At 40.5% G+C, this 25938-nt stretch overlaps 1 protein-coding gene across 1 annotated transcript in view; it reads left to right on the top strand.

Moving 5' to 3' along the window:
* The window catches only part of ATP10B (ATPase phospholipid transporting 10B (putative)), a 115516-nt gene that overhangs the window by 11111 nt on the left and 78467 nt on the right, over positions 1–25938 (top strand). Inside the window, exons 3-4 of the mRNA XM_044917124.1 lie at positions 7160–7364; positions 24644–24729. Of these exons, the coding sequence (XP_044773059.1) occupies positions 7160–7364; positions 24644–24729 (291 nt within the window). The remainder of the gene's footprint in view (positions 1–7159; positions 7365–24643; positions 24730–25938) is intronic.

The raw sequence follows: 25938 nt of genomic DNA on the forward strand, positions 1-25938 counted from the left end.
TCCTGGAGCCAGGTCAGGGACAGAGGCCACACAACCCTTTATCCCTTTGTCCCTTTTCAAATCTTCTATACCGTCTTGCCAGTTTCCTCTCCCGGGGGGGGAAAAAAAAGAAAACACCTCATTCATATGAGATGAAAAAATAGACTTACACTGTCTCTAGTCTACTGTCTCCACAGCAGTGACCCTGTTTGCTCCAAGCTAATAATAACTACAATGATAATCATAGCAGCAGTAAACGCCATTTGCTGTGCAGTCATTAAACACTTCTCATATATTATTTTAGTTAGCTCTCACTATAACCTATAGAATATATTTTAGTTGTCCTATTTGATAGATGAATAAATTGAGGGTCAGACAGTTAAGCAGTGGATTCAGGGCAACACCGCATGTAAGAAATAGTTCCAGGTTTCAAATCAGGCTCACCTGACTCCAAAACTTTTAACCACTCCCTGGTACTGCCTCGCCTCGACACACCACTGGCAAAACAGTTGGGCATTACAAGGATTCCTGAGCCAGCCACAGGGCCCTGGGTCTCTTCCTTGGCACCATGGAAAGGGTAGAGGTTCCAGTGCAAACTTTGTTACTGTGTACCTTGGCCAGGTCACTCCTAGCCTCAATCTCCTTACCTGAATAATAGGAATAGAACTGAAAATCCATCAAATCCCTTCAGTCCTGATTTGTTGTTTGTTTGCTTGTTTTTTATTAAGACTTTATTTTTTATTAGAGCAGTCTTAGGTTGGTTCACAGCAAAATTAAGGGAAATGTGCAGAGATTTCTCATATACCCCTAGCCCCCACTCAGGCGTAGCCTTCCTCCTGATCAACATCCCCCATCAGAGTGCTACATTTGTCACAATACATCATAATCAACTGAAGTCCATAGTTTACATTAAAGCTCACTCTTGGTAGTTATATATTCTGTGCATTTGGACAAATGTATAGTGACATGTATCCATCACTATCGTGTCCTACAGAATCATTTCACTGCCTTAAAAATCCTCTGTGCTCTGCCTTTACATCTTTCCCCATCCCACCCCGTTCCAACCCCTGGAAACCCCTGATCTTTTTATGTCTCCATAGTTTTGCCTTTTTGGAATGTCACATAGTTGGAATCAAACAATATGTAGCCTGTTCATATTGACTTCTTTCACTTAGTAATGTGCATTTAAGGTTCCTCTCTGTCTTTTTGTGGCTTGATACCTCATTTCTTTTTAGTGCTGGTTAATATTTTCATTGTTTGGATATACCACAGATTGTCCATTTACCTACTGAAGGTCATCTTGCTTGCTTCCAAATTTTGGCAGTTATGAATAAAGCTGCTCTAAACATCCATGTGCAAGTTTTTGTATGGACATAAGTTTTTAACTCCTCTGGGTAAATACCAAGGATCATGACTGATGGATTATGTGATAAAAGTATGCTTAGTTTTGTAAGAAACTGTTGAACTTTCTTCCAAAATGGCTGTACCATTCCACATTCCCACCAGCAATGAATAGGGGTCCTTATTGTTCCACATCCTTGCCAGCATTCAGAGTTGTCAGAATTCTGGATTTTGACTGTTCTAATAAGTGTGTAGTGGTTTCTTATTGTTTTAATTTGCATTTCTCTGATGACATATGATCCAGAACATCTTTTCATATACTTATTTGCCAACTGTATATCTCCTTTGGTGAGGAGTCTGTTCAGCTTTTTTGCCCATTTTTTAATTGGGTTGTTTATTTTCTTATTGTTGAGTTTTAAGTTATTTGTATATTTTGGATTACAGTCCTTTATCAGATGTGTCTTTTGTAAGACACGTATTTTCTCCTAGTCTGTGGTTGTGTTCTCATTCTCTTGACATTTCCTTTTGCAGAGCAGAGGTTTTTAATTTTAATGAAGTCCAGCTTATCAATTACTTCTTTCATGGATAGTGCCTTTGGTGTTGTATCTAAAAAGTCATCACCATACACAAGGTCATCTGGATTTTCTCCTATGTTAACTTCTAAAAGTCTTATAGTTTTGTGTTTTGCATTTAGGTCTATGATCCATTTTGAGTTAATATGGGGGAAGAGTGTAAGGTCTGTGTCTAAATTCATTTGTTTGTCTGTGGACATCCAGTTCTAGCACCATTTGTTGAAAAGACTATCTTTGCTCCATTGTATTGTCTTTGGTCCTTTGTCAAAGATCAGTTGATTACATATGTGTCTATTTCTGAGTTCTCTCTTCTGTTCCATTGATCTGTTTATCTTTTCTTTCACCAATACCACACTGTCTTGATTACTGCCGTTTGAAGTCCTGAAGTCAGGTAGCAATAGTCTTCCAATTTTGTTCTCCTTTAATAGTGTTGGCTATTCTGGGTCTTTTGCTTCTTTATATCAACTTTAGAATCAGTGTGTCAACATCTGCAAATGAACTTGCTGGGCAGTACTGATTTTAAGGATATGCTTTTCTGGGAGTTTGTGCCAGTAGCCAGAGCCCTAAGTCTTCAATCAGCTGGATGGAGTCCCTCTTTTCTGAACTTGGGGAAAAGGATTCAATTTTTAGAGTCTCCTGTGTTTGTATATTGTATAGCTGGGCCTACACCATAAAAGGCAATCATGGGCATAAAATGGGTGTCCCAACTGCATGAAGGAGAGAGTGCTAGGGCTGGCAGAGCAGGGGGTTAGCACTCACCATGATATTAATAATCATGTCGTCGTCGTCGTCATCATCATCATCATCAAAGAAGCTTGTATTTATTGAGTACTTACCAAGTGCAAAGCCCTGAGCTCAGTTCCTTTCATGGATCATGTCACCAATCCTTTCAACAACCCTCTGAGGCAAGTGCACACATTACTGTCAACCGAAAAAACAAAGGCTCCACGAGGTTAAATAACTTGCCCAGGGTCACATGGGTAATAAGCTGTGAAGCTGGAGTTCAAACCCACTCTTAACCCCTACACTACATTCATTCTCCCTGGCATTCCTCTTTCACCCTGGGGTAGTAATGCTGATTATTCTATGTCTGGCATTCAAGCTTCTAGAAGGAAGCTCATCATCCTGTTTTGAATAAGAAGTCCCACAGACAACTAAACCTCCTAATAAATCCTCTCTACTCTAGTTCCTTGAAACTCTTTTTGTAAAACCCACACACTTGAGAAATGGAGCCTTAAGCATCCTCTCCTCCCCCATTCCCCTCCTTTCACCTGCTTCCCCATGGCATCCAGTTGGCCACAAACCTCTCTTGCTGTTTATTTCCCTCTTAATAAGCCCCGTCTCCTCTCAGAAAGCCATTTAGCATGGCACCACTTAATTTCTCCTTGAAGCAGAATCTGCCAGATGGAGTCTTCATCCCAAGCCATGTTGATTTGTCTTATTTTTAAACAGCAGTGAACATCCCATGAAACTAAAATAGCAGTTGGTTCCCAGGTGTGACTCACTGAGCAGGGAGGTGATCAAGAGTGTATGGACTCATCCACCTGAGGCAGCTGTTCCAAATGACTTCCTCAGGTGGCACCCAGCCAGCTGCTGGCCACATCTGGGTGTCACTCAATGCAGGGGCACGCTGCTTTTCCACGTCAACTGGGTTCAGGCACTCATCACTTCCTCTGGCTGGACCCCCTTGGGCTGTGCATCCTTGCCTTTTCCACAGACATACTCATACTCCTTACTGTTGGGGAGACAAAATGGTCCCAGAGGACCAAGAGACCAGCACTAAGTGGCCAAGTGAAAGAATGAAATGTCTCATTTTTTAGCCCCCAAAATTCCTTTAAAATTTGACTCTGATTCTATAACATAACTATGTTTGGGTTAATATAAATATAATTCATCAAATTACATACCAGCTAAATTACTAAACCATATCTCTACACACAAACACACACACACACACACACACACACACACGGTTTTTAAAACCATCCCAAAATCATGTTGATTCCATAGCTTCATTATCCCAGACACATGTAATAGGCTGTGTGCCTCAAGGCATATGTGCCTCTGTTTGAGGTGCACGCTCACAAAGATGGGCAGTCTCTTTCTTGAGGGTATGCCTACAACAGGGACTAAGAATTTTTCTTTACTGCCACACGTCATCCTAAGGAAGAGAGGATTAACCTAAAGGAAAGACAGAAGTGATTGTTACTAGTAAGGCAGTGACTTCCTTAAGCTCTAATGAATAATAGAAATCAGAGACTGGTCTGACTTACAGCATCTTGGGTGGCTCCCTGACCTCATTATACGTATCATCCCAATGGGAATTGACAACACTCCAGCCCAGCTCACAGAAGTGACTGCTTATAAAAATGCATATGCCATAAGCTCATCTCCATAACCTTCCATCTTCCATCACCTTAATAACCCAGATCCCCTAATAAGCAGTGGAGTCCTTTACTAGAAGGAGGAAGAATGAGGGGCGCCTGGGTGGCTCAGTCAGTTAAACGTCTGCCTTCGGCTCAGGTCATGATCCCAGGGTCCTGGGACCAAGCCCCACATCGGGTTCCCTGTTCAGCGGAGAGCCTGCTTCTCCCTCTCTCTCTGCTGCTCCCCCAGCTTGTGCTCGCTCTCTCTCTCTCTTTGTCAAATAAATAAATAAAATCTTTTTATTAAAAAAAAAAAAAGAAGAGGGAAGAATGAGATTCCGTGTTCAAGGATAAGGGTATGTTGGCCTTGCCTCTGATATGCCTATGTATGCAGCAATCCCAACTAGCATTTGCAAATCTTCTGAACCAGTGTGCTCTGGAAGTATTGGCAATCAGGATAATGCTCAGAGTCAAAGGCATTTTCACTAAACTCAATTTCAAATACCAGACAGAGTGTTGAGATTATAGGAATCAACTGATACCCACCATCCCCAAAGGCATTATCTGATAGGACACAGAAGTCAAAGCTGGGGAAGAATGTGTACAAGTTGAGTGATAATCCTTTATTCCTTGGAGCAATCTTGCTGCAATATTTAGGAATTTTTTTGTTTTGTTTTAAGCACCCCCTCAAAAAGAACAACAACAACAAAAGCAATAAGAAGGACAATCTTTCTTTGACCCTGTGAGATTCCTTCTCCCACGGAGAGTATGGGCCATTCCAGTTCCTTTAAGTAGCCTTATACTTGAACATTTAACGTGTTCTCAGGGCTACTCTGAAGAAAAAACAAATCCTTCCCTGAATCAGCAGAAGGACAATGAATTATTTGACAGTAATATTCACATCCCTAATGGAGGAGTAGCCACCCTAAATATATCAATAAACAAACAGATAAGTATATTTCTGAAATGCCACTGAGAAAAAAATACAGGACATACTGTTCCTATTCTTTACAGGAAAAATAAGTGATAAAATAAGCTGATGGAATCAAAAAGTGTTTAGAAGTGTGTTAAATGTCTTTCCACGGAAAGAAGCACTATTACTAAAATGCTACAGATGCATTGCTCCCCAAATCCTCAGAAGTGGTCTCATTAGTCATTTGGATGATACTGCCCATGGACTGATTATACCAGTGGCTTCTTTACTGTGTTTCTAGAGCCACAGGAATGTGTGGGTCTTTAGCATGGCAAATGCTCCCCAATACTAATGTCCCTCGTTATCTTATAGACTCAGATCAGACCTTCCCTTGATTGGCCTTCCAGATGAAAGCACACTCATTTCAGGGGATTAGGGGAGTCCTCTGCATGGATCTTTTATGACAAGAACAATAGAGTCTTAGGAGGGCTTGTTTGGGGTTCTCCAGAGGGCACCAAAGAAGGAAAGAAGACCTCAAACCCTCATCCACCTTAGGGACTTTTGTGAAGTCAAAAAAGAAAAGCAAAATTCCAGTCACATCTCTTTTTCTGTGAAAGAGAGTCTTGTCATGGCCAGGGCACCCAGATTCCAACAGAAACAGAAGCATTAACATGCCCAGAGGGGCTCAGCACCAGTGGAGAAAAACAGCGAAGGAGAGCCTGCCTCCCTAGGCCTGGTTGGGCTCAGAGGCATCCAGCTGTAAGCCAGCTGGGCTCAGTTGAAAAGACCACGTGTAGAATATTGGTTTGGTTCCAAATCCCATATTTAAAGAGGAACATTTCCAAATACAGCCTTAGACAAAACAGTCCACACCTCAGGACAGGTCTTGAAACTGTCATACAAGAGCAATAAAGGGCACTTGGAAAGTTAAATTTGACTCGGCAAGTCCAAAAGGCTTCTGGGAATACCTGATGAATGCCTTAAAATATCTACAAAATGGTAGAAGATGGAATAAATCAGGAGAGCAGAACTAGTTCAATATTTGGCTAAGTAGAAGGAAGAATTTCTAATATGAGAGCTCCTTGAAATGGAATGTCTTGACTTGGGTAGTAGGGAGTCCTTTTGCTGGTGGTGCAAAAGCTGAGGCTGCCATACACCTGCGACCTGAGGAGAGAGGGGAATACTTTTGAGAAGGTAGGATCTCCAAGCAGTGAAAATTGTGGGGTTGGGTGTCAAGTTGGCTCTGGGCTCAGGTTTCAGATGTTTTTATAAGACCCTGGGAAATTTTTCTTGGACCCTCAATTTCCTCATCTGTGAACTGGGTCTAACATTATCCATTCCAGTGGGCTATTATGCAAATAAATAAAGTATTAACTATCCCTAGTGCTTGGCACAGTAGAAATGCTACATTTGTGATTATTGCTGCACTGTTATATCTGAGTTTGACTTCCTGGTGCTGTCTTTCTAATTCCCTGACTGCCCAGAGTTTTCCGTTTCAGCACCACCCCAGATCTTCCTACACAATGGTTTTTATCCTCACTTTCCTACTGCCACTTTCCTCTCCTAATCAGAAACCATCTTTCCTAAACAATCTTTCCTTGCAACCCTGCCTTCTACAGTGATAACTGGCTACTCTGGAAAATGATATATATTAAGAGTACTATAGTAATATGACTACGTAGTCACCTTCTTCTTTAATTTTTTTTCTTCTGCTAGGAAGCAAGGCTGAGCACAGTACCTAGTCTACAGCCAACAGTCAATCAAAACTCTAAATGATCATGAGGACAGATCTTCTACTAGTGGGATTCTATAGGCCATGCTAAGCTTTTCCAGAAAGTTATGATGGTGGTCATTCGAGGCAAGGTAGAATACCAAACAATCTTGTGACAAGTTGCTTGGGGGATATTTAGGCACAGGTGGGACCTTCCTCCATTCACTTATTAATTTTGTAGAGAACCTTAAAATTCACTGTTGTTCTCCCACCCAAGAAAAGAGCGGAGCTACATGCAGAAGTGCTGGAAGGATGTGCGTGTGGGAGACTTCATCCAAATGAAATGCAACGAGATCATCCCAGCAGACATACTCCTCCTCTTCTCCTCAGACCCCAGCGGGATCTGCCACCTGGAAACTGCCAACCTGGATGGAGAGACAAACCTCAAACAAAGACGTGTTGTGAAGGGCTTCTCAGAGCAGGTAAGGCTCTTTCTAAGATCTTCAAAAGTAAGGTCAAAGGGAAGAAGCAAGCCAACTCTACTGGAAAATTGAACTTAATCTGGTAGCTGGAGGAGGGAGTAGGGGATGCTTCCTTTTCCCAAGCACTTAGGTATACTTAATCTTCCCAGCAAGCCTCTTAATGGGTATTATCCCCTTATCAAAGATGGGGAATCAGCCGTAGGAAAGTTAAATAACTTGCTGAAAGCCTCAGAATGCCTAAATGGGGGCCCACTCTATTAAGGAAACTGTGGTCTTTGGTCTAAACCAAGGAATCTACTATCTGTTCAGTTACCCTTGGGACTAACCCACTTTTCCGTGCTTATGCAGTCCCTGCCCATCCTGCCCAGCTCCTCTCTCTCCCTGAATCTTCTCCAGTACTACTTTGACGAGAGCATAAGCTACAGGAAGGTACTGTTAACTGTTTTTCCACTTGTGTACATCTTACCTTCCCTCCTAGGGAAACAGGGAATGATCATCAACAGTTTTAGTTAACCCCCACACTTACATGTATGGTACTGTGGACATCATAGGGAAGTTATTACTGTTTGGTGGTTAAGAGCCCAGGCTCTGGAAGCTGACAGAACTGAACTCAAAGCCCAACCCCACCATTTAGTAATATTCTTACCTCAGGCAAGTTACTACTCTCTCACATCTTTATTCCCTCATCTAGAAAATGGGTACAAAAATAGTACCTTCTCCATTAGGGTGATTCTGAAGACTAAAGGACATGTATAGGAATTATTTAGCATGAAGGTAGACACATAGTAAGAGACCAGTAAATAGCTGGCAGTAAATGTCAGTGGTGTTCAGAGGCAGTATGTGTTAATAAATTGAAACAGGGGGTGAAAATTTGAAATTTTCTATTAAAATTCCCCTTGAAGGTGTTGGTTTTTATTTTTTTTATTTTTTATTAAGTTAGTCACCATGCATTACATCATTAGTTTTTGATGTAGTGATCCATGATCCATTGTTTTCGTATAACACCCAGTGCTCCATGCAGTACGTGCCCTCTTTAATACCCATCACCGGGCCACCCCATCCCCCCACCCCTCTCCCGTCTAAAACCCTCAATTTGTTTCCTGGCATCCATAGTCTCTCATGGTTCATCTCCTCCTCTGATTTCACCCCTTCATTTTTCCCTTCCTTCTTCCGTCCGTGGAAAAGAATAAAAAATCTATCAGTTTCTTCACTCTGCCAGCCTTTGGCGGGAGAGAAATTAGATGAGTCAGGGATTTAGAGGAAAGAAGGCAAGTGCTTCATTCCTCAGAGATTCTTGTAAGCTAGAGTTCAGTTATCTAGATTGAAACTTCTTGAGAGAAGACAACTTGTTATACCTCACTTTGCCTCTCTCCAAGCACCGGATGAATAGTTCTTGAAAAATCTCTTTGGTATGGTTGACTCAGTCCTCAGAAGCCTGTTCTCTCATCTCTACGTAGTTCTCCCCTAGTTCTGCTGTGAGATTCAAAGGAGATAAAGAAAGTAAGGAACAAAATATAGGGTTTTTGGTGCATAGTAGGCCCACAATAAATGGACTATTACTGCTACCTCAGCTGTACTTACTACCCTGGGCATGGAAACCACCATGACCACTTTGCTGCCATCTGCTTTGTCTTGTTATTTTGCAGGTTCAGTCTTTCCATTGGTCTCCAGGCTCCACCTGAGTCAGTCACTGCACTGGTGTGTGGTGTCTGAGTTTTCTCTCCTTTGCTTGTCCTTACCACATTCACCAAATCACGCTAGAGTTTACAAAAAAGCAGGGCAGGATTGGGGGGAAAGTTCACAAAGCCATTCTAGATGTACAGCAATCTATTTCTTGGCTCAGGGCCCTGTGGCCTGCCGTCTAGATCAGAGGCTTTTAAGTTTCTTTAACCATAATTCACAATAAGAAATACACACGATTCACACACACACACACACACACACACACACACATACACATGTGGATGTGTGTGTGAGATACAGAATTGTCACCTCAGCCATGCTACATGCAAAGTGCTCTGAGACTTTCTATTCTACTTCTTTTTCTTTTTTTTTTTTTTCTTACAAAGCTCTGGGAGCATTGAAACTTGTATTTTCTTACAATGCTTACAAACCTCCCCCTCAGCAGTCCCTCCCCAACATCCTCAACACTGTTCTGAGTCCTCTTTACTCTCTCTCCAGTGGCAGAGCACAGCGCTGTTGAGTTTCAACCAGCCACTTCTCTTTTGGTCTTTAGCAATAGCTCCCAAACTGTTTCTTGTGTGTTGATTAGTCAGATAGTTGGGGATTTGACTGGAAAGAAGAGCAAGATGAAAGGGTCATTCACACTCCAGTACAGTAGACCAGCCAATTTAATAAGTTCTCTCAAACTCTAACCCTGAAATCTCACAGGTTACTTGGCATAATGACTTACAAAAAAAAAGAAAAAAATGTTCATTTGTGAAGGGAAGAAGATTTATTTGAGCTTCAAGGTTTTTAGTGTTCTCTATTCTGTTCCTTCATTCTCCCCCTTACTTTGCTTAAGTGTGTTTTTCCATTTTTATAATAATAGTTATAATAATGATGCACTTTTATGAAGTCCTTACCCAGAGCTTTGCATGATTATCTCATTTATCCTTACAAACCCTCAATAAGACAGGGCTATTATTGTCCCCATTATACACATAAGGAAAAGGAGCATAGAGAGGTTAAGTAACTTGTCCAAGATCACTGAGCCAGAAAGTGTTGGAACCAGGATTCAAAGCCAAGTTTGTCAAAAGTCTCAGCTCCTAAGGTTCATAGTAGCTCATCTCCCTGGCCCTTTGACTATTACCCAGAGTTTACCCAGAGATGCTTACTTGAATGCACACATTTATCATTTTCAATATTCTTTCCACATATAAGTAGCATGTGGCAGGAAGAATAAAAGTAGGTTTAGCCAGGGGCACCTGGGTGGCTAAGTCGGTTAAGCGTCTGCCTTCTGCTCAGGTCATGATCTCAGGGTCCTGGGATCGAGCCCCACATCAGGCTCACTGTTCAGCAGGGAGTCTGTTTCTCCCTCTCTCCATTCCTGCTCTCTCTGTCTCTCTCAAATAAATAAATAAAACATTTTAAATAAATAAATAATGAAAGTTTAAAAAATTTAAAAGTAGGCTTAGCCAGCTCCCTGAGAAGAAGGAATTTAGGCTGCTCTTTGCTACCTTGCGTCTCCCTTATGTCAGCGCAAAAAGATCTCTGAATATAGGTAGAATTCTCTTCTAACTCTTTACTATAACATTTCTCAAATGTGTTGGACAGACATTGATGAGAGTTGCAGGAAAAATGTTGCAAAATCAAAAAGCAGAAAATAGGTTGCAAATTTTCATATATTTCAAATAGTACTGCCAGACGTCTCAGGTACTTTAGTAAGCCCCAAGGAGGAGAGGGGACAGGGACCAATATGTAGCATCTCTAAACATTTAACCACAGAGACCTTTTATTCCAAGGAACATACTCCAGAACTACTTCAGGAGATGTAGAATCACAATTTAGGAATTTGCTCCAAATATATTACTGGTGTTCAAGATGTACCATCATCACTTCAGGGAGAAACTTTTAAAAACATACATGCATTCTTCCCCATTATCACTAAATTATGGCTCACTAGGACTGAGTAGGGGTCGGGCATGCATATTTTTTAAATGTTCCCCCTTATGATCTTGACGTGAATCTACCTACCACCTACCACCTTCTTGAAGACCTGTACAGCAAAGGGAAGGTGTCACCTCAAGCGCTTACAAAAAACACTTTTAATAATAAGAACAAATCTACCATCTCCGTGTGCCAGTGATTTTGCATACATTGTCTCTTTTAGTCCTTGAAACCACCCTATGAGGAGGATATTACTATCCTCATTTTACAGATAAAAACTCTGAGGAATAGAAGGAGCAGATTTTACCATTGTCTCAGAGAAGGTTTTGAGCACCTACAGATACGGTTTGCTTGGAAATCTGATATCTTAAATAATAAGTATAAATGGCATTTCTTAGGTTTCCCTATAACCCCTAGTGACTATAAGACCTTCACCTTGCCAAAAGGGTTTTTATTAACAGATTTCTAGAAACTTCCTACCCCATCTGTACACCCACACCCATTTTTACCATCTTGCAGATGACGAGAGATTAGTATATTCTGTTAATTCAGAGTCAATAAGACAAACTTCGTCCCCGCTCTCCTAGATCAGCATTTCTCAAGGCAGAGTGTGCCAAATGCTTATCTCAAGAGATAGTTCTTAGAAAACAAGGATCATGGTCAAATCTGATTGGGAAACCTGTGTCCTGTGGACCCCTCTTAGAGGTCCAATGTACATCAACATAGTAAGGTCTCTAAGAAGATCTGCAGTCAACAGACCTTTTAAACTTTCTTTAACCCTGCGTTTTCAGAACTATTCTTCAGCACAATAATTTTAGCGTTCCTATGAAAATTTGGGGGGAAAATTAACCTGGATTGTTGAGCATACATGATCACAGTAGCTGAGCAGTAACAGAGAAGGACCTAGGCAATTCATCCTCCCCTTTCCCATGTAGGTTCAAATGAAACTATAAATATAAAAGAGCTTCTCAAAAATATCTTTCTCCTATGACAAGGCACATCATCCTCAAGGTTGCCAAAGAGCTGCTTTCAAAATCCTTTTCTTAGAATTCAACTTGGACGAAGCCAACTTTCTTTTTCAACTTAGACTTTTATCATGCTGGGTGATCTTTGAATTCACAAAATTATTGACCTGTTCTTGAAATATTTATTCCCACATCCCATTGCTGAGGAAGGGGAAGGAATCCAAATTTAGAATTATGCTAAGGTCTGCTGAGCAGGTCAGAGGACTTTAGTAGAGAATTAAATTGTACCATTTTCTCTTTGATGACATTCTGATACCCAAAATCTCTTCTCAAAAGGATTTCCAAGATGGGTAGTAGGTATTTAATACCTGAAAAGGAGTATGTGCCATTTATTTTGGTAAATGGAAAATACCAAAGCCAAAGAATCAGAAATGAATTCTTCCAATTAATATTTCAAATGAAACATTTTCCTGGCGATCTATTATCCAAATCACTGAATCCTAAGTCCTACTAAAACATGTGTCAGATCATTTCCCAGTGCCAACCAAGTACTTACTATGGCAAGTATGATACATGGACTAGCCTCTTCATTGTCAGTTGGGAGCTTGTTAGACATGCAGAATTTCAGGACCTGCCATAAACTCAACTGGAATCTGCAGTTTAACAAGATCCCCAGGTGACTGCCATGCACAAGAGAAGTTTGAAAGCACTGGCCTAGGGCATCATTGACTAATGTAATAATTGTGCTCATCTGTTTATTGCCCAAATTAAAGATTTTTAATTGACTCTCCCGTTTAACTAGCTTGCCTTCCATAATGGTTAGGGATTTTAAGCCATTTTCTCAGTTAGGAAGAATCATGGTAGCTCGGATCTTCTACAGTGAATGTGTGCACTGACTTTAACATATTTAGGCAGCAGAGCACTTTGCCAAGAGACTTGAGGGAGGGTAGGGAGTCCTTTATCACCCTCCCAGTTCAGTGATGACATACTTAGAAAGAAGCAAAAGGTTGCTGTCCTCTCAACCCTGCCTGCCCTGAGAACCAGAGAAAAATCCCCTTTCCTGGTGGATTTTGTAATGAGACCTGCCCCTGGTAGGCTGTTCCAAGTTTCCCTTAAGAATGATAGTCTTTCTACCTATTGACCACTGCTTAAATGTTGAGCAGAGATCATATTTTTCTAGCATCCCTTCAATATAAAATCTACATCATGGTATATAATGATAATAAGTAATATCATTAGATAAGTTGATTGAACATATACTGTGTGCCATGGGCAGCTCTCCTAAGTGTTTTATACCTATTATCTCTTTCTACTCTCCATAAATAACGCTGCGAGGTCGGCACTTTGATTATCCCCATTTGACAAATGAGGCAAGAACAGTTAAGTAACCCTGCTAGCAGTGGACTGAGCTTGGATTTAAACTCGGGCAGAATTATTTTATTTTAATGTTTTATTATGGAAATTTTCAAGTATATTCAAATGTAGGGAGAATAATATGATGAATTTTTAATGTGCCCATCACTCAATTTCAACAATCAACTCATAGCCAATCTTGTTTTACCTATAGCCTCTCCCTCTTTACTCTGCAAATTATTTTGAGGTAAACTTCAGTATTGCAACATTTTACCTGTAGATATTTTAATATCTGTCTCTCAAGGATAGGATTTTTAAAACATGCAATTATACCATTGTCATTCTTAAAAATATTAGCATTAATTTCTTGATGTCAGCTTTGAAGTCAGTGTTCAATATTTTCCAGTTTGTTTGAATAAGAATCCAAGTAAGTCTAAAGACCTAGATAAGTTTCTTAACTCTTCTTTACTCTAGAGGTTCCCTATTCAGCTTTCTTTTTTTGTTTTTCTTGTATATTTAGTTTTTGTTGCTGAATAAATCAGGTTGTTTGTCCTGTAAGATTTCCTATAGTCTGGATTTTGCTGTTCGCATTGTCTCCCAGTTGTGTCATTTAAACATATTTTCCTATTCATTATATTTCTATAAATTGGCAGTTAGAGCTCGTGCCTAAATCTGATTCAGGTTAGGTTTGTGTTTGGGAGTGTATATGTCACTGTTGCATGAATTGATTCCCTCCCATCCTGCAAAGGTGACCAGTGAGTTTGTGTTATTTAGTGTCAATATGCACTGATGGATTTAAACAGATTTGATGTGTGTCAAATCAGTGCAGTTGTTATCTTTATTGATTGCCCCATCTATAGCTAGTGGGACCTTCTTCGAATTGGCTCCTGAGCTCTTTTCCATGACCCACGTAGTCTTCAATAGATCTAGTCCCTTTCAATGGAAAATAGAGTTTAGAAATCACAGTAAGTACATGTTGGAGGTACATATAGCTATTGGATTGATCATTATCTCCGTGCCGTTTAAATGGACACAACCAGGACTTTTTAAAGATTAAATACATCAAGATTTATGCTGATACTTGAAATTGAGGACCAGAGGTCTTTACACAACCTCATCAATATGAAATATGTAAACCCTTCTCTCACATTAGGCAAAGTCCTCAGCCACTGCACTACACAACCCCCTTTGATATCTGACACTCACAGCAATCCTTGGAAGTAAGAAAGGTAGGAATTAGTAACATTTTCAAGATGAGGAAACAATTTCAGGAAGATTAAATCTTGTCAAAGATTACCCTACTAATGCAGTGTTACGCCAAAATTGGAACTCAGTTCGGATGTACATGATTATTTGTCCCATTGCTGAAGTGATTCCTAGATCCTTTTACATGTATATTTTATTTCTCAAATAAATACAGTTTTCACAAATGTGAAAATACTGCAACTATACAAGTTTTGGTTATAATTATTTGCAATAATAATAATTAGACTATGAGGGAAATAACCCTACAAAAAACTTACTTTTATTTTTAATAGCCCTCTGACCTCTTTTTGGTGACCCTCTCCTCCAGAGTTGTTCTAGAGCATCAGCGCACACACACACACACACGCACGCACGCACGCGCCCACACACACAGAAACATGGGAGATCCCCTCCCCTTCCCAGTGTTTAGCAGTATTTGGAAACTTCTATTAAAAAGTCTTTTTCTATTTTTGTCCCTTCAGGGCCTTATGAGGAAGCTCTGCTAGGTTACGTGAAAGATATAATCATGCAAATTGTTAATAGATGATAGCTTAAACTTTTCCTCCTTCCCACTTTTTCCATACACCACGGTAACATATTTACAGTTGAATAGTGGCCTTCACCGTCATAACCACCAGGGATAATTGGGAGTATTTCAGGCCAGTGTGGGAAATATATGATATCTCAAAGGAGAACCATACCAATCTAGTATAAGGATTAGGCAAGACTTTTCGATGCCTGTGACCAAACTCTGATTCAAAGTAGCTTAGACAGAAAGAGAATTTATTGAAAGAAAATAAGGTGAATTGGGCCTTGGGGTAGTGTCAACCAGAAATTTAGAATCCATCAGTGCAATCCTCATTTCTTGTTCTGGGTTTCTGTCCATGTTTGGCTTTCATCTCTCACAAATAGACCTGCACTCACAGCTTCACCTCCAGAGAAGGACTGGGAACCTTTCCTGATGTCTAGATTGAAAGGCATCCCAAGGACAGACTGATTGACCAGGCTGGTATTGTGCACCCACCCTTAGACCAATTAACTCTGGCCCGAGGGAAAGGATTCTGAGATTGGCATCCTCTACTTCGACTTTATGGTTGAAATTGGCCTGTGGAGCAGGAGAGTTCTGAGCACCTCAGCAATAAATGTCTGATATATATAATATATATACATATATATATTATGCATCAGGGCTATATGCACCTACCTTATCTATCTGCCCTATCTCTGCCTACACAACATCCTCTGCAGTGTGCCCAGAGTGAATCACTCCTTCCTCTGTGCTCCCATAAACCACTTTTGTCACTCTCAACCACTGTGCCTACCTCACCATAGTTCATTCAATAAACTCACTTATCCAACCAATATCTGATAAGGTCCAGTTATTGCCAGATACTGTGCTAGGTCATTTTGTTGTTGTTTATCAGGGGTGACACATAACGATCTTATCTTTTGTGAACAACTGAATAAAAAGTTTCTCAAATTGGAATTCATACTCTCTTCTCTGTGACTTCTTTTGCCAAAAACATAAGGTACAAAACATTGGCTCTCATGTCATTTTCTTTTGTCTCAGTAATCCATAGCCGGAAGAATGTATGCAGAAAAGGTCTGTCTGTGCAACAGTCTGTGAAGGCACCACTGCCCATTTGGTGACAGCTATGTGTATTTCAGGCCTCCCTCATGCAGTCGCTCGTTCATTCACCAAATATCAATTGAATATGTCCTCTGTGTCAGGTGCTGTAGTGTGCACTGGGGGTTCAGGTTTAAACAGGAGAGGTACAGGCTGTGACTACAGACTCTAACAGGGAATCACAAAGACAATTATTAACAAGAAATCCCACCAATAATTAGTAATTGGTTCCTTCTAAGAATGACAGAAGTCATTCTTTTTCCAGTATTTGCTCGGCATGCCAAATCCCTGCCTTAGAGGTTAGGAAATGTCATGGCACAGCTTCAAGATTAAATTTAGTCTTAGCCCTGAATAAGAATCAGATATCTGTCCACTTGAATAAAGTCCACACAAGACTGTAAGGAATCCTTAGATAGAGTCTCCTTCCTACAGCCCTGCAGCCCAATCTGTGTGTTTTAGTGGGAATCTCTTGGGCAGGCAGGGAGACCCAGGGTGATTGCATATGCAGACCCATCTCCTCACCCAGAGTCAGAAAGGAAAGTAGCTGCCAGTCACTCTGTTGCTGCTTATCTTGAAAAAACTCCGATTGACCGGGAGCAGGAAGGTTATCGAATGCTGGTAACTGTCATTAGTTTTCAGATGGAATTCTCAGAAATCAGAGGGTTGTTTAGTTCGTATGCCAGGAAGGAAACCTTAGTCACCTGGCTCAGCAGCTAGGGCGTGAAGAACATTTGATTCTGGCATTATCCAAACTAATAAGCTTTAAAAAAAAAAAAAAAAGGCAAAACTTTAAATAGTATCCTCCTAAGGTTGCATGCAGTGTATCTCCTGTGTAACCACCCGGGGGGTGTGGTCTGTGTATCCTGAAACCTTGCTCCGCCTACATGAACACCACGAATGAGCTAGTTCTGCTTTGTCATCCTCTCCCTGGTATGGGCTGGTTTTTCTAGTCATCTAGCCTGAGGGTCATGTAGAAACAGAGCGAGAGCTGCACAAAAGCTTGCCAATCCCTGGTTCAACTCTTCTTTTTCACAGGCTCAAAGTAAAAACTCAGTAAATAAGTACATCCTGTGCTTAAGGAAAGAGTTTAGCTGATTTCTCTCTTCAATTAGCAGAATCTTTCTTGAATATTTTGTAATAGCTATGGAGGGGTTTCAAGGTGATCTAAAATGTACTTCTGTCCTCTAAGAACTTAAGACTATGGGTACCTTTTTTTTTTTTTTTTTGATTTAAAAACCCTTTGTGACTACCAAAAATCTTTGATAACCTTACCCCTCCCAAGCCCTCTCAACTGAAAGCAATTGTCCTGTCGGTGTCCATTATTTAAGAAAATAAAACAAAAAGGTACTATGAATTTAGATTTGTAATTTACTGATCTCAAGAATTCCTAAAGAAATTAGAAAATTGGGGCACCTGGGTGGCTCAGTGGGTTAGGCCTCTGCTTTTGGCTCAGGTTATGATCCCAGGGTCCTGGGATCAAGCCCTGCATCACGCTTCTTGCTCAGTGGGAGTCTGCTTCTCCCTCTCCTTCTGCCCCTCCCCCTTTTCGTGCTCTCTCTCTCTTTCTCAAATAAATAAAATCTTCTTTTAAAAAAAGAAAGAAATTAGAAAACCATGTATGAGACTTATTTTTATGCTGTCTATGGACAGCATCTTGCTGCATATAGGGATTTATAGACAATTGGCAATGTCTAATCTACCAATTGGCTTATAGAAACAACTTGGTATTTAGCAATTATAAGCATAAGATATAACAAGTTCCAAGTGAATGGCATGGATATTAAGAACTGTCTGTCCCAAGGAAGGACAGATTGCTATGGTCTGTGGTGGACACAGGGGTCTTTAAGAGGTCTAACCCTTGAGCTTGGCAATAAAAGTTTAAGAGAGTTATCAATATGGAAAACCTGCAAAGAAAGAATGAAAAAGGCTGAGAGGGTTTTTTCCTGTGGGCTGACATCATTAAATGCTTATGCCAACCAAAGAATATGTATAACCTTTAGAATCAGACAAACTTGGGTGCTCATGAGCTGTGTAATCTTGGGCAAGCTACTTAGTACAAGCAACACTCAATTTTCTCTCCAATAAAATGGGACCAACTTGTCCTCAACACTTCACAAGAGAGCTGGGAAGATTGAATAAAATCAGATCAATAAGGGACAGCATTTTGTGAATTGAAATTGTACCAAATAAATAAAAATCATTATTCTTTTAAAGGCCAAGATATACCCATAGGACTGAATAGGTCACTGTTTTGATTAGACTTCTTTATTTGCAAGAAGCAGAAATGATTCTGGCTAACTTAAGCAAAATAGTATCCTTGCAAAAATGCAGGGGCAGGTGGGGTGGAGGGGAAGAAGCACACATCATGGCTCACAGAATCAAAGGAAAGCTGAAAACCCAGGCTCAGAAACAAGAACCAGGAAGCCTCAGTGCAGTGGCCGAGTACTGGGAGCAACAATTACTTAATGATCTATTTGGTTTTTCTTCCTTGAGTCATTCCACTCAAGTCAAAGTCCCACAGTGGGAGAGTCTAGTGGGCAGGGCATCTTGAACCTAGAGTCCCATCAAGATTACAAACCACGGAGGAGATGTCGTAGCCCAAAAGGAAGTCAAAGGGTTGTTAATGAAAAGGGATTAGACTGGAAGGTAGGTAGCCAGAAGAGAACTGCCCACTACAAACAATTTCGAATCATCATTCATACATTTATGTAATCACATTTATTAATCAACTTGAACTTCGTTTATGAAGAATAGTGGAAAATAGAGCCTAGAAAAGTAAAAGTTGAGGCCAGTGCAGGGGAAAGGGCCCATTCTTGTTACTGGAACCTATTTCAGCCTCTTTGCTAAACCTTGGCCTTTCCGGTGGCCCTCGGAGGATGCAGCTTGTTGATTCTGGGCCATAAGTCAGTGAGGATGCCTTAACCCCGGAGAGTCATGACACCCTAGCACTTGGCCCACTTTCCTTTGCTTTTACAGATACTGCCATTGATGTACCTGGGCTAAACTGGGAATTTTGAGTTGTTTTATGACTGTAAAAAATGATTTGTGTCAAAAACCTCTCCCTCTTTCCGATTCTCTCTTACTTCCCCCATGGCTCATATATTATGGATATTCAATAAATGTTTGATTGATGAATGGATTTTACTGAATGAATTAAGGAATGAGTGAATGGGAGACTAGTTTGGCCCATGTTGGAATGTTAGGATCTAGTTCTTTGACTACTTTTTTTTTTTTTTAAGTTGAGCCGAAGAATTTCCTTACAGGAAGCAGTCTTATTCCCATGAATCAAAGTTAAGATTTGTCACTGGGGCTTTTCCTAATTGTTTTGGGCAGTCTTTACAGAGAGGTCTTACTTCATCTCCTCATCCGTCACCTTTCAATATATATGTTCCTCACATCACCCTCTTCAGAACTAACCTTCTCTCAACAAATCTTGGTGGTGTGCCTGTTGCCACAAGGCATTACGGGAGATGCCCCAGAGGAAGCTGGCAGTTGCATAGAGGAAACACAGATTCATAAGTGTTAATGGAGGCATAAGCAATGTGGTGTGGAAGCACGTAAAAAGGACAAATTCTCATTGGTTGGGGTGAAACAGTCTCCGGAGATTTGGGTGGGCTTCATAGAGGTGGCAAAAAAAAAAACCTCTTAAATGCTTAAAAAAATTAAATATATATATATATACTTATATATATATTTTTATATGTATATGTATATTTATACACACACACACACATAGTAAAATCCTCAAAAGAATGTCCCAGTCGAGGTAGTGTCTTAACCTTTACCCTTCAAAGTTACCTGCTTTAAAATGCAAATACACTTGGAAAACATAACACATTGCATTGCTTATTAGTTGTGGTATTTTCTAAATATTTTCTACTAGATTTTAGGCAATGAATTCATTTCTTTTCATTATCAATCCCCTTTTATTTTTAACCTTAGCATGGTACATATATTGTAAGGAAACCTCACCATGCTTATACAATAGTTTCTATAGTATATATAGGACAGAGTGATATATGCAGATTTCTCATCATTCAAGTCATTAGGAACCCCCAGTCATAAAATCTAACCTTTTTTTCCAATTGAAGAGGGAAAAAAAGAGAGAAAAGAAAAAAAAAATCCTATCATGTCCTCTCCTGATGGACAGATAGGATAGAGTGTGTTCTCAATCTGGGCAACTTTATATCTCCTTAGCCTGGACTTGGTCCTAGAGCAATTCTCAGTTCTACCCCCAGGAAATATTTGGGAATGTCTGTAAACATTTTTGGTCATCACATCTGGCAGAAAGAGAGGGTGCTACTAGTATCAAGTTGGTGAAGGCCAGGAATGCTGCTAAACATCAAAGAATTATCCAGCCCCAAATGTCAATAGTGCCAAACAATTGGGATACCCTGGTCTAGAAACGCCTTGACTGCCTACCTACTAGATGTGTATGTAGATACCAGAAAAAAGGATGAGAGTGAGCCAGTGACTATAAGAAACACCTTTCATAAAACATAAAAGTCTTTTAGAAACAATCAAATAAAAACATTTAATGGAGGCAAATCAAAGTTCAGCATGACAATATGATGTAGTTTAGATTTTTTATCTTCCTTGTTTGACCCACATTAAGAAGGGTGATGGTGATCGTGATAATGATAATAATGATGATTTCTAGGCACTGGGGCTTGCTTATTTTTTTACTAAGATATAATTGACTTATAACATTATATTAGTTTTAGGTATATAACGTAATGTTTTGATATTTGTATATATTGTGAAATCACAATAAGTCTAGTTAACATCCATCACCTCACAGTTACAGTTTTTTTTCTTGTGATGAGAACTTTTAAGTTCTCTCTTAACAACTTTCAAATATACAATGCAATATTATTAACTATAGTCATCTTGCTGTACATTGCACTGCATGACTTACTTATTTTTTAACTGGAAGTTTGTACCTTTTGACCCTCTTTACCCATTCCACCCACCCCCACCTCTGGCAACCACCAATCCATTCTCTGTATTTATGAGCTCAGTTTTTTGGGGGTTTTTTTTAATTCCACATATATAAATTTATTTATTATATCAGGTACTTAGATTATGGAAAGTGGAAAAAGAACACAGGAAAGGAAATCGAGCCAAGGGGAGATCTTTTTTTTAATTATTTTAATTCAATTAATTAACATACAATGTATTATTGGTTTCAGAGGTATAAGTCTGTGATTCATCAGTCTTATATAATACCCAGTGCTCATTACATTACATGCCCTCCTTAATGTCCATCCCTCAGTTACCTCATCCCTCCACCCCCCTCCGAAGGGGAGATCTTAAACACGAATCTTTCCTTTGTGCATCAAAATAACACCATTGTTTAAGAGAGCAAAGTGTATGGCATCAGAAGTCCCACAGTTAAATCCTACCTTCTCGCTTTGCTAGCTGTAGGTCTTTGGGATCTCCTTAACCTTAGTTCCTTCACTTGTAGCATAGAGATAATAATAGTCTCTGCCTAGGGAGCCTGGGTGGCTCAGTCAGTTAAGCCTCTCCCTTCAGCTCAGGTCATGATCCCAGGGTCCTGGGATCGAGCCCCATATTGGGCTCCCTGCTAAGCGGGGAACCTGCTTCTCCCTCTCCCCCTACCGCTCCCCCTGCTTGTGCTCTCTTGCCCTCTGTCAAATAAATAAAATCTTTAAAAAATAATAATAGTCCCTTGCCTGATAGAGTTATTATGTGATTTAAAGGAAATAGCATGTATAAAATATTTAGGTGGTTCTTAGCACATAACAAGCATTCAGTAAGTGCTGAAGCAATAATAATAAAAAACAGGAGGACAGAGAGGATTAAATGTATTGATGACGGTAACAATGATGACCATGGCAACAACGATGATGATAATTGGCTTTGGATTCCAATGATGTGAACCGCAGTCATGGGGGTTACTTACCAATCCTGAGACAATTGCTTTACTTCAGTCTCTATTTGCCCATCTGTCAAAATCTCCTACAGTTACTGTGAGAACTTAATGACAGGTGCCTGGCACATAGTAAGTGTTCTAGGGAGGTGGGTCTGGCCTGAAGAGCTGCAGAGACACACACTCCTCTTTGGGAAGGGGCTATCTTTTCCTGGACCTTGAGGGCTCCCCAGGCCTTTTTGCTTATTAGTGGGGCTTTCTTAGGTAAAGGGCTGAGTCAGAAAGAAATGTTTAGGTGGGCTTTGTCCACAAGCTATGAAAATCTGTGCTGTAATGAATCAGAAGGGTCTCAGAAACTCCTGAATGAGGCTAAAATAAGGACCTTGTAGAGTTTGGCAGTTCCCCCCATGCCCTCCTGTCCTTGGGCTCTCCTAGCAGCTCCCTGGAGTGGCTGCAGTAAGTCCTTCAAAGCAAGCAATCCTGAGAGCTTATCTTTGAAGATAGCAAGACCCACATGCCCCTCTTTACAGCCCATTTTGGGGAGGGAAGTAAGGAGCCCAGGGGACAGGTAGCTAGAAAAGGTGAGTTCACCTCCTCAGGAAAAGAGGGAGATGGACAGAGGACCCAAGGCCAGTGCCCAGAAGAAAATGAGAACAAGGGACACTTGAGGAAGAAGGTCACTGGGAAGCCCCAGCGCAGGGACAAGAGAGGCCAACCTCACATTGCCAGCATCTGCGGGGTATGATTCAACAGACGCCCGGCACTCGCTGCAGCAGGATCATTAGCTCTGAGACCCGCTGCCACTCATATCTGAAATGAGTTTGGATTTAGAAAGCCTGCAATGAGCCGAGTGATATGGATCAGAGTGAAGCACACGGCTTAATCAGGGGCATGAAAGCAGCTGACAAATTACAATGTGATTTGTCATCATCTCAGGACTCGGCAAGTGTTTGTCCCTGAAAGAATCGATACCTGGAGAGAAAAGGGCCATATTTTTAGAAACTCCTGGATGGGTAATTTATTTCAAGTGAGTGGAGAGTTTATTTATGTTGGCGCCCCCACAGATCCAATGGACAGTATATTTATACGAAGCCAGAATGCTATCATTTTTTCTAATCAATTTGCCCCTTTGAACAGCTGTACCTTGAAACTTTCAGCGATAAATTCAGTCCCCATTCAAAAGCTCTACCCAGGAAACCATTTCTCACCCCACCTTTAGCATTCCTTCCTTCTACTGCATAACATGTTACATCTGCTAAAACTTTCCACACGGATTCTGTCCGCTGGGGCACAAATGAGATAGACAGGAAAAGTGGAGTTAGCCCCATTCTACAGATGGGAGACTGAGGCTCAAAAGGTAAGAGGAGCATTAACCCATGTGGGTAGATCTCCCCCACCTCCATTTGTGCCCCTCCCCCATTGGACTGTAAGATTTTATACACCTAGATACCTAACAAAAGAGAAATCATGGAGAAAAAGTCAAGCATGTGTCTGAAGTACTTTGCTACAGGAATGTTCGCTGGGGGGCAGCGTGCTGTTCAAGTAAAGGACAGGGGACCCTCTAGTCACACTTGGATTCAAATCCCAGTCCTGTGGGGGCCATGGGTAGCCTGCCTACCCTTCTGAGCCATGGTTTTTCCATCCCTAAAGAGGGGATAATTAGTATTTCTACTTCATAGAGTAATTGTTAGCTTAAAAGTAAATAATATATGTGAAGTTGTCATCTCAGCATCTGGCAGAAACGAATACAATATATGCTGTTTATTGTGTTTTATTAGCTACAATTTCCACAGCATGTTCATAATAGAAAAACAAATTGAGATGATATAAATGTGCCATAGTGAAATGGTGAAATGAATATGGTGGCATTCATGTAACAGGTTTCTATAATAAACAGGTTTCACTCATGCATAAAAATTTTACGTGTAAAAATTTCCGATTTATATGAACACCACCTCATTTTTTGAAATGCATAATGTATGTGTACCCATACATACATGTAGGTGTTTATATATTTTTTAATTATATATATTTTTTAAACCCTACAAGTATTATATACACAAGAATATTCTGATTATCTCTAGGTTGTGTGATTTGTAACCTCTTTTTGATTATGTCTGTGCTGCCCAATGTGGTAGCCACTTGCCACATGTAGCTATTTAAGTTTAAATAAAATTAAATAAAATTTAAAAGTCAGTTTCTTGGCCATACTTCCACATTTCAATAGCCACAGGCGATGAGGAGCTTCCGTATTGGACATGCACACTTAGAACACTTCCATCGTTGCTGTAGGTTCTGTTGGATGGCGCTGGTCTGGAAACTCAAACCCAGACCTGCCAGAGAACCGTTGGCCAGGCAGGGGGCTCCCTCTGCCGTGCCTCCAACTTTCCAGCATTTTCAGTGCATCTGCTTCCTCCTTCTTAATGAGGATTTCACTTTTCTTCTAACATTTTAGAACTATCACGATGTGACAAAGCAGGGATTGCCTTAGTTGTGATGGTTCTAACAGTTATTGGCTCTCCTAGTGATCCTATTAAAACTAGATCCCTCTGACTTAATGACTTCCGGGTGTTTCTCTCCCTCACAGGATGTACAGTTCGAACCCGAACATTTCTGCAACACCATCGTGTGTGAGAAACCCAACAACCACCTCAACAAATTTAAAGGTTATATGTAAGTATCTAATGCCCCTGTGCTGCTGGTAGCTATTTTCCCTTGTAGCTAGAACACATCTTTTCTTGAAACGGCCAAAGAGATAAGTGTCCGGGTCTTGAGGATGTAAAGAAATGCTAAAGAAATCTAATGACATTGGGAAACTTTTCTTATTTTATTTATTTATTTTTTTTTTTTTTTTTGGCGCCAGAGCGGCAGTTAATTATCTTGCAGGCTTAAATTTACTAATTCTTTTTAAACCTCTGGTGAAATAACATCAAAATCGTGACCACACTCTGTTTTTTGTTTGTTTGGGTTTTTTTTTGTTTTGTTTTGTTTTTAAACTTTTTTTTTTTTTTAAGATTTTATTTATTTATTTGAGAGAGAGAGAATGAGAGAGAAAGCACATGAGAGGGGGGAGGGTCAGAGGGAGAAGCAGACTCCCTGCCGAGCAGGGAGCCCCGATGCGGGACTCGATCCAGGGACTCCAAGATCATGACCTGAGCTGAAGGCAGTCGCTTAACCAACTGGAAAGGCAAGATTTCATTGATGTCAGTGTTCTAAAAGAGCTTGTATTGCATTGCAAACTTGGGTTTGAAATCAGGTTTTATCACTTACAAGCTGTGTGACTTTGAGTAAATTCATTAACCTCTCTGGGCCTTGGTTGTCATATCTGTAAAACAAAGCTTATAAGGTCTACATCATAGGACTTGTGTGTTCTACGAATTTGGTAGTTTATCAGATGCAGAGCCCACAGCACAGCAACTGGCACAGAGTAAACAGTCGATGGTGGATGTGCTCTAGTCATCAGTGTTGTTCTTATGGCTCAACTTTAGTTTGGCCTGGGAATTTGACTGTAATTCTGCTCCCACATCAGACTACTGGTCTTAATGCAAAGACAGACCAAAAAGGAGTGATAGTAACAATGAGAGTACATGCCCTCATACAGTGCTTTCACAGTTTCTAGAGTACTTGCACAGAACATCATCTCTTTCACTCTGTACAACCACCCAGGGAAGTGACTATTATGATCCCCATTTTCCAGATAGGGACCAAAGGCACACAATAGGTACCAGCCAATAGCAGGACTTGAATCCAGGTCTTCCCACTGGAGCCCCAGTACGTTTTGCATTGTTGTGCAGAACAGAGCTCAGCTTGGTAAGGTGACCTGTCGACCAGTCGGGTCTGGAATGAGGCTTAAGTAGTCTTCTTGGAAGGCAGGTGTCTGGA

The sequence above is a fragment of the Neomonachus schauinslandi genome, chromosome 7 (assembly GCF_002201575.2).
Source record: "Neomonachus schauinslandi chromosome 7, ASM220157v2, whole genome shotgun sequence".
Lineage (NCBI taxonomy): Eukaryota > Metazoa > Chordata > Mammalia > Carnivora > Phocidae > Neomonachus > Neomonachus schauinslandi.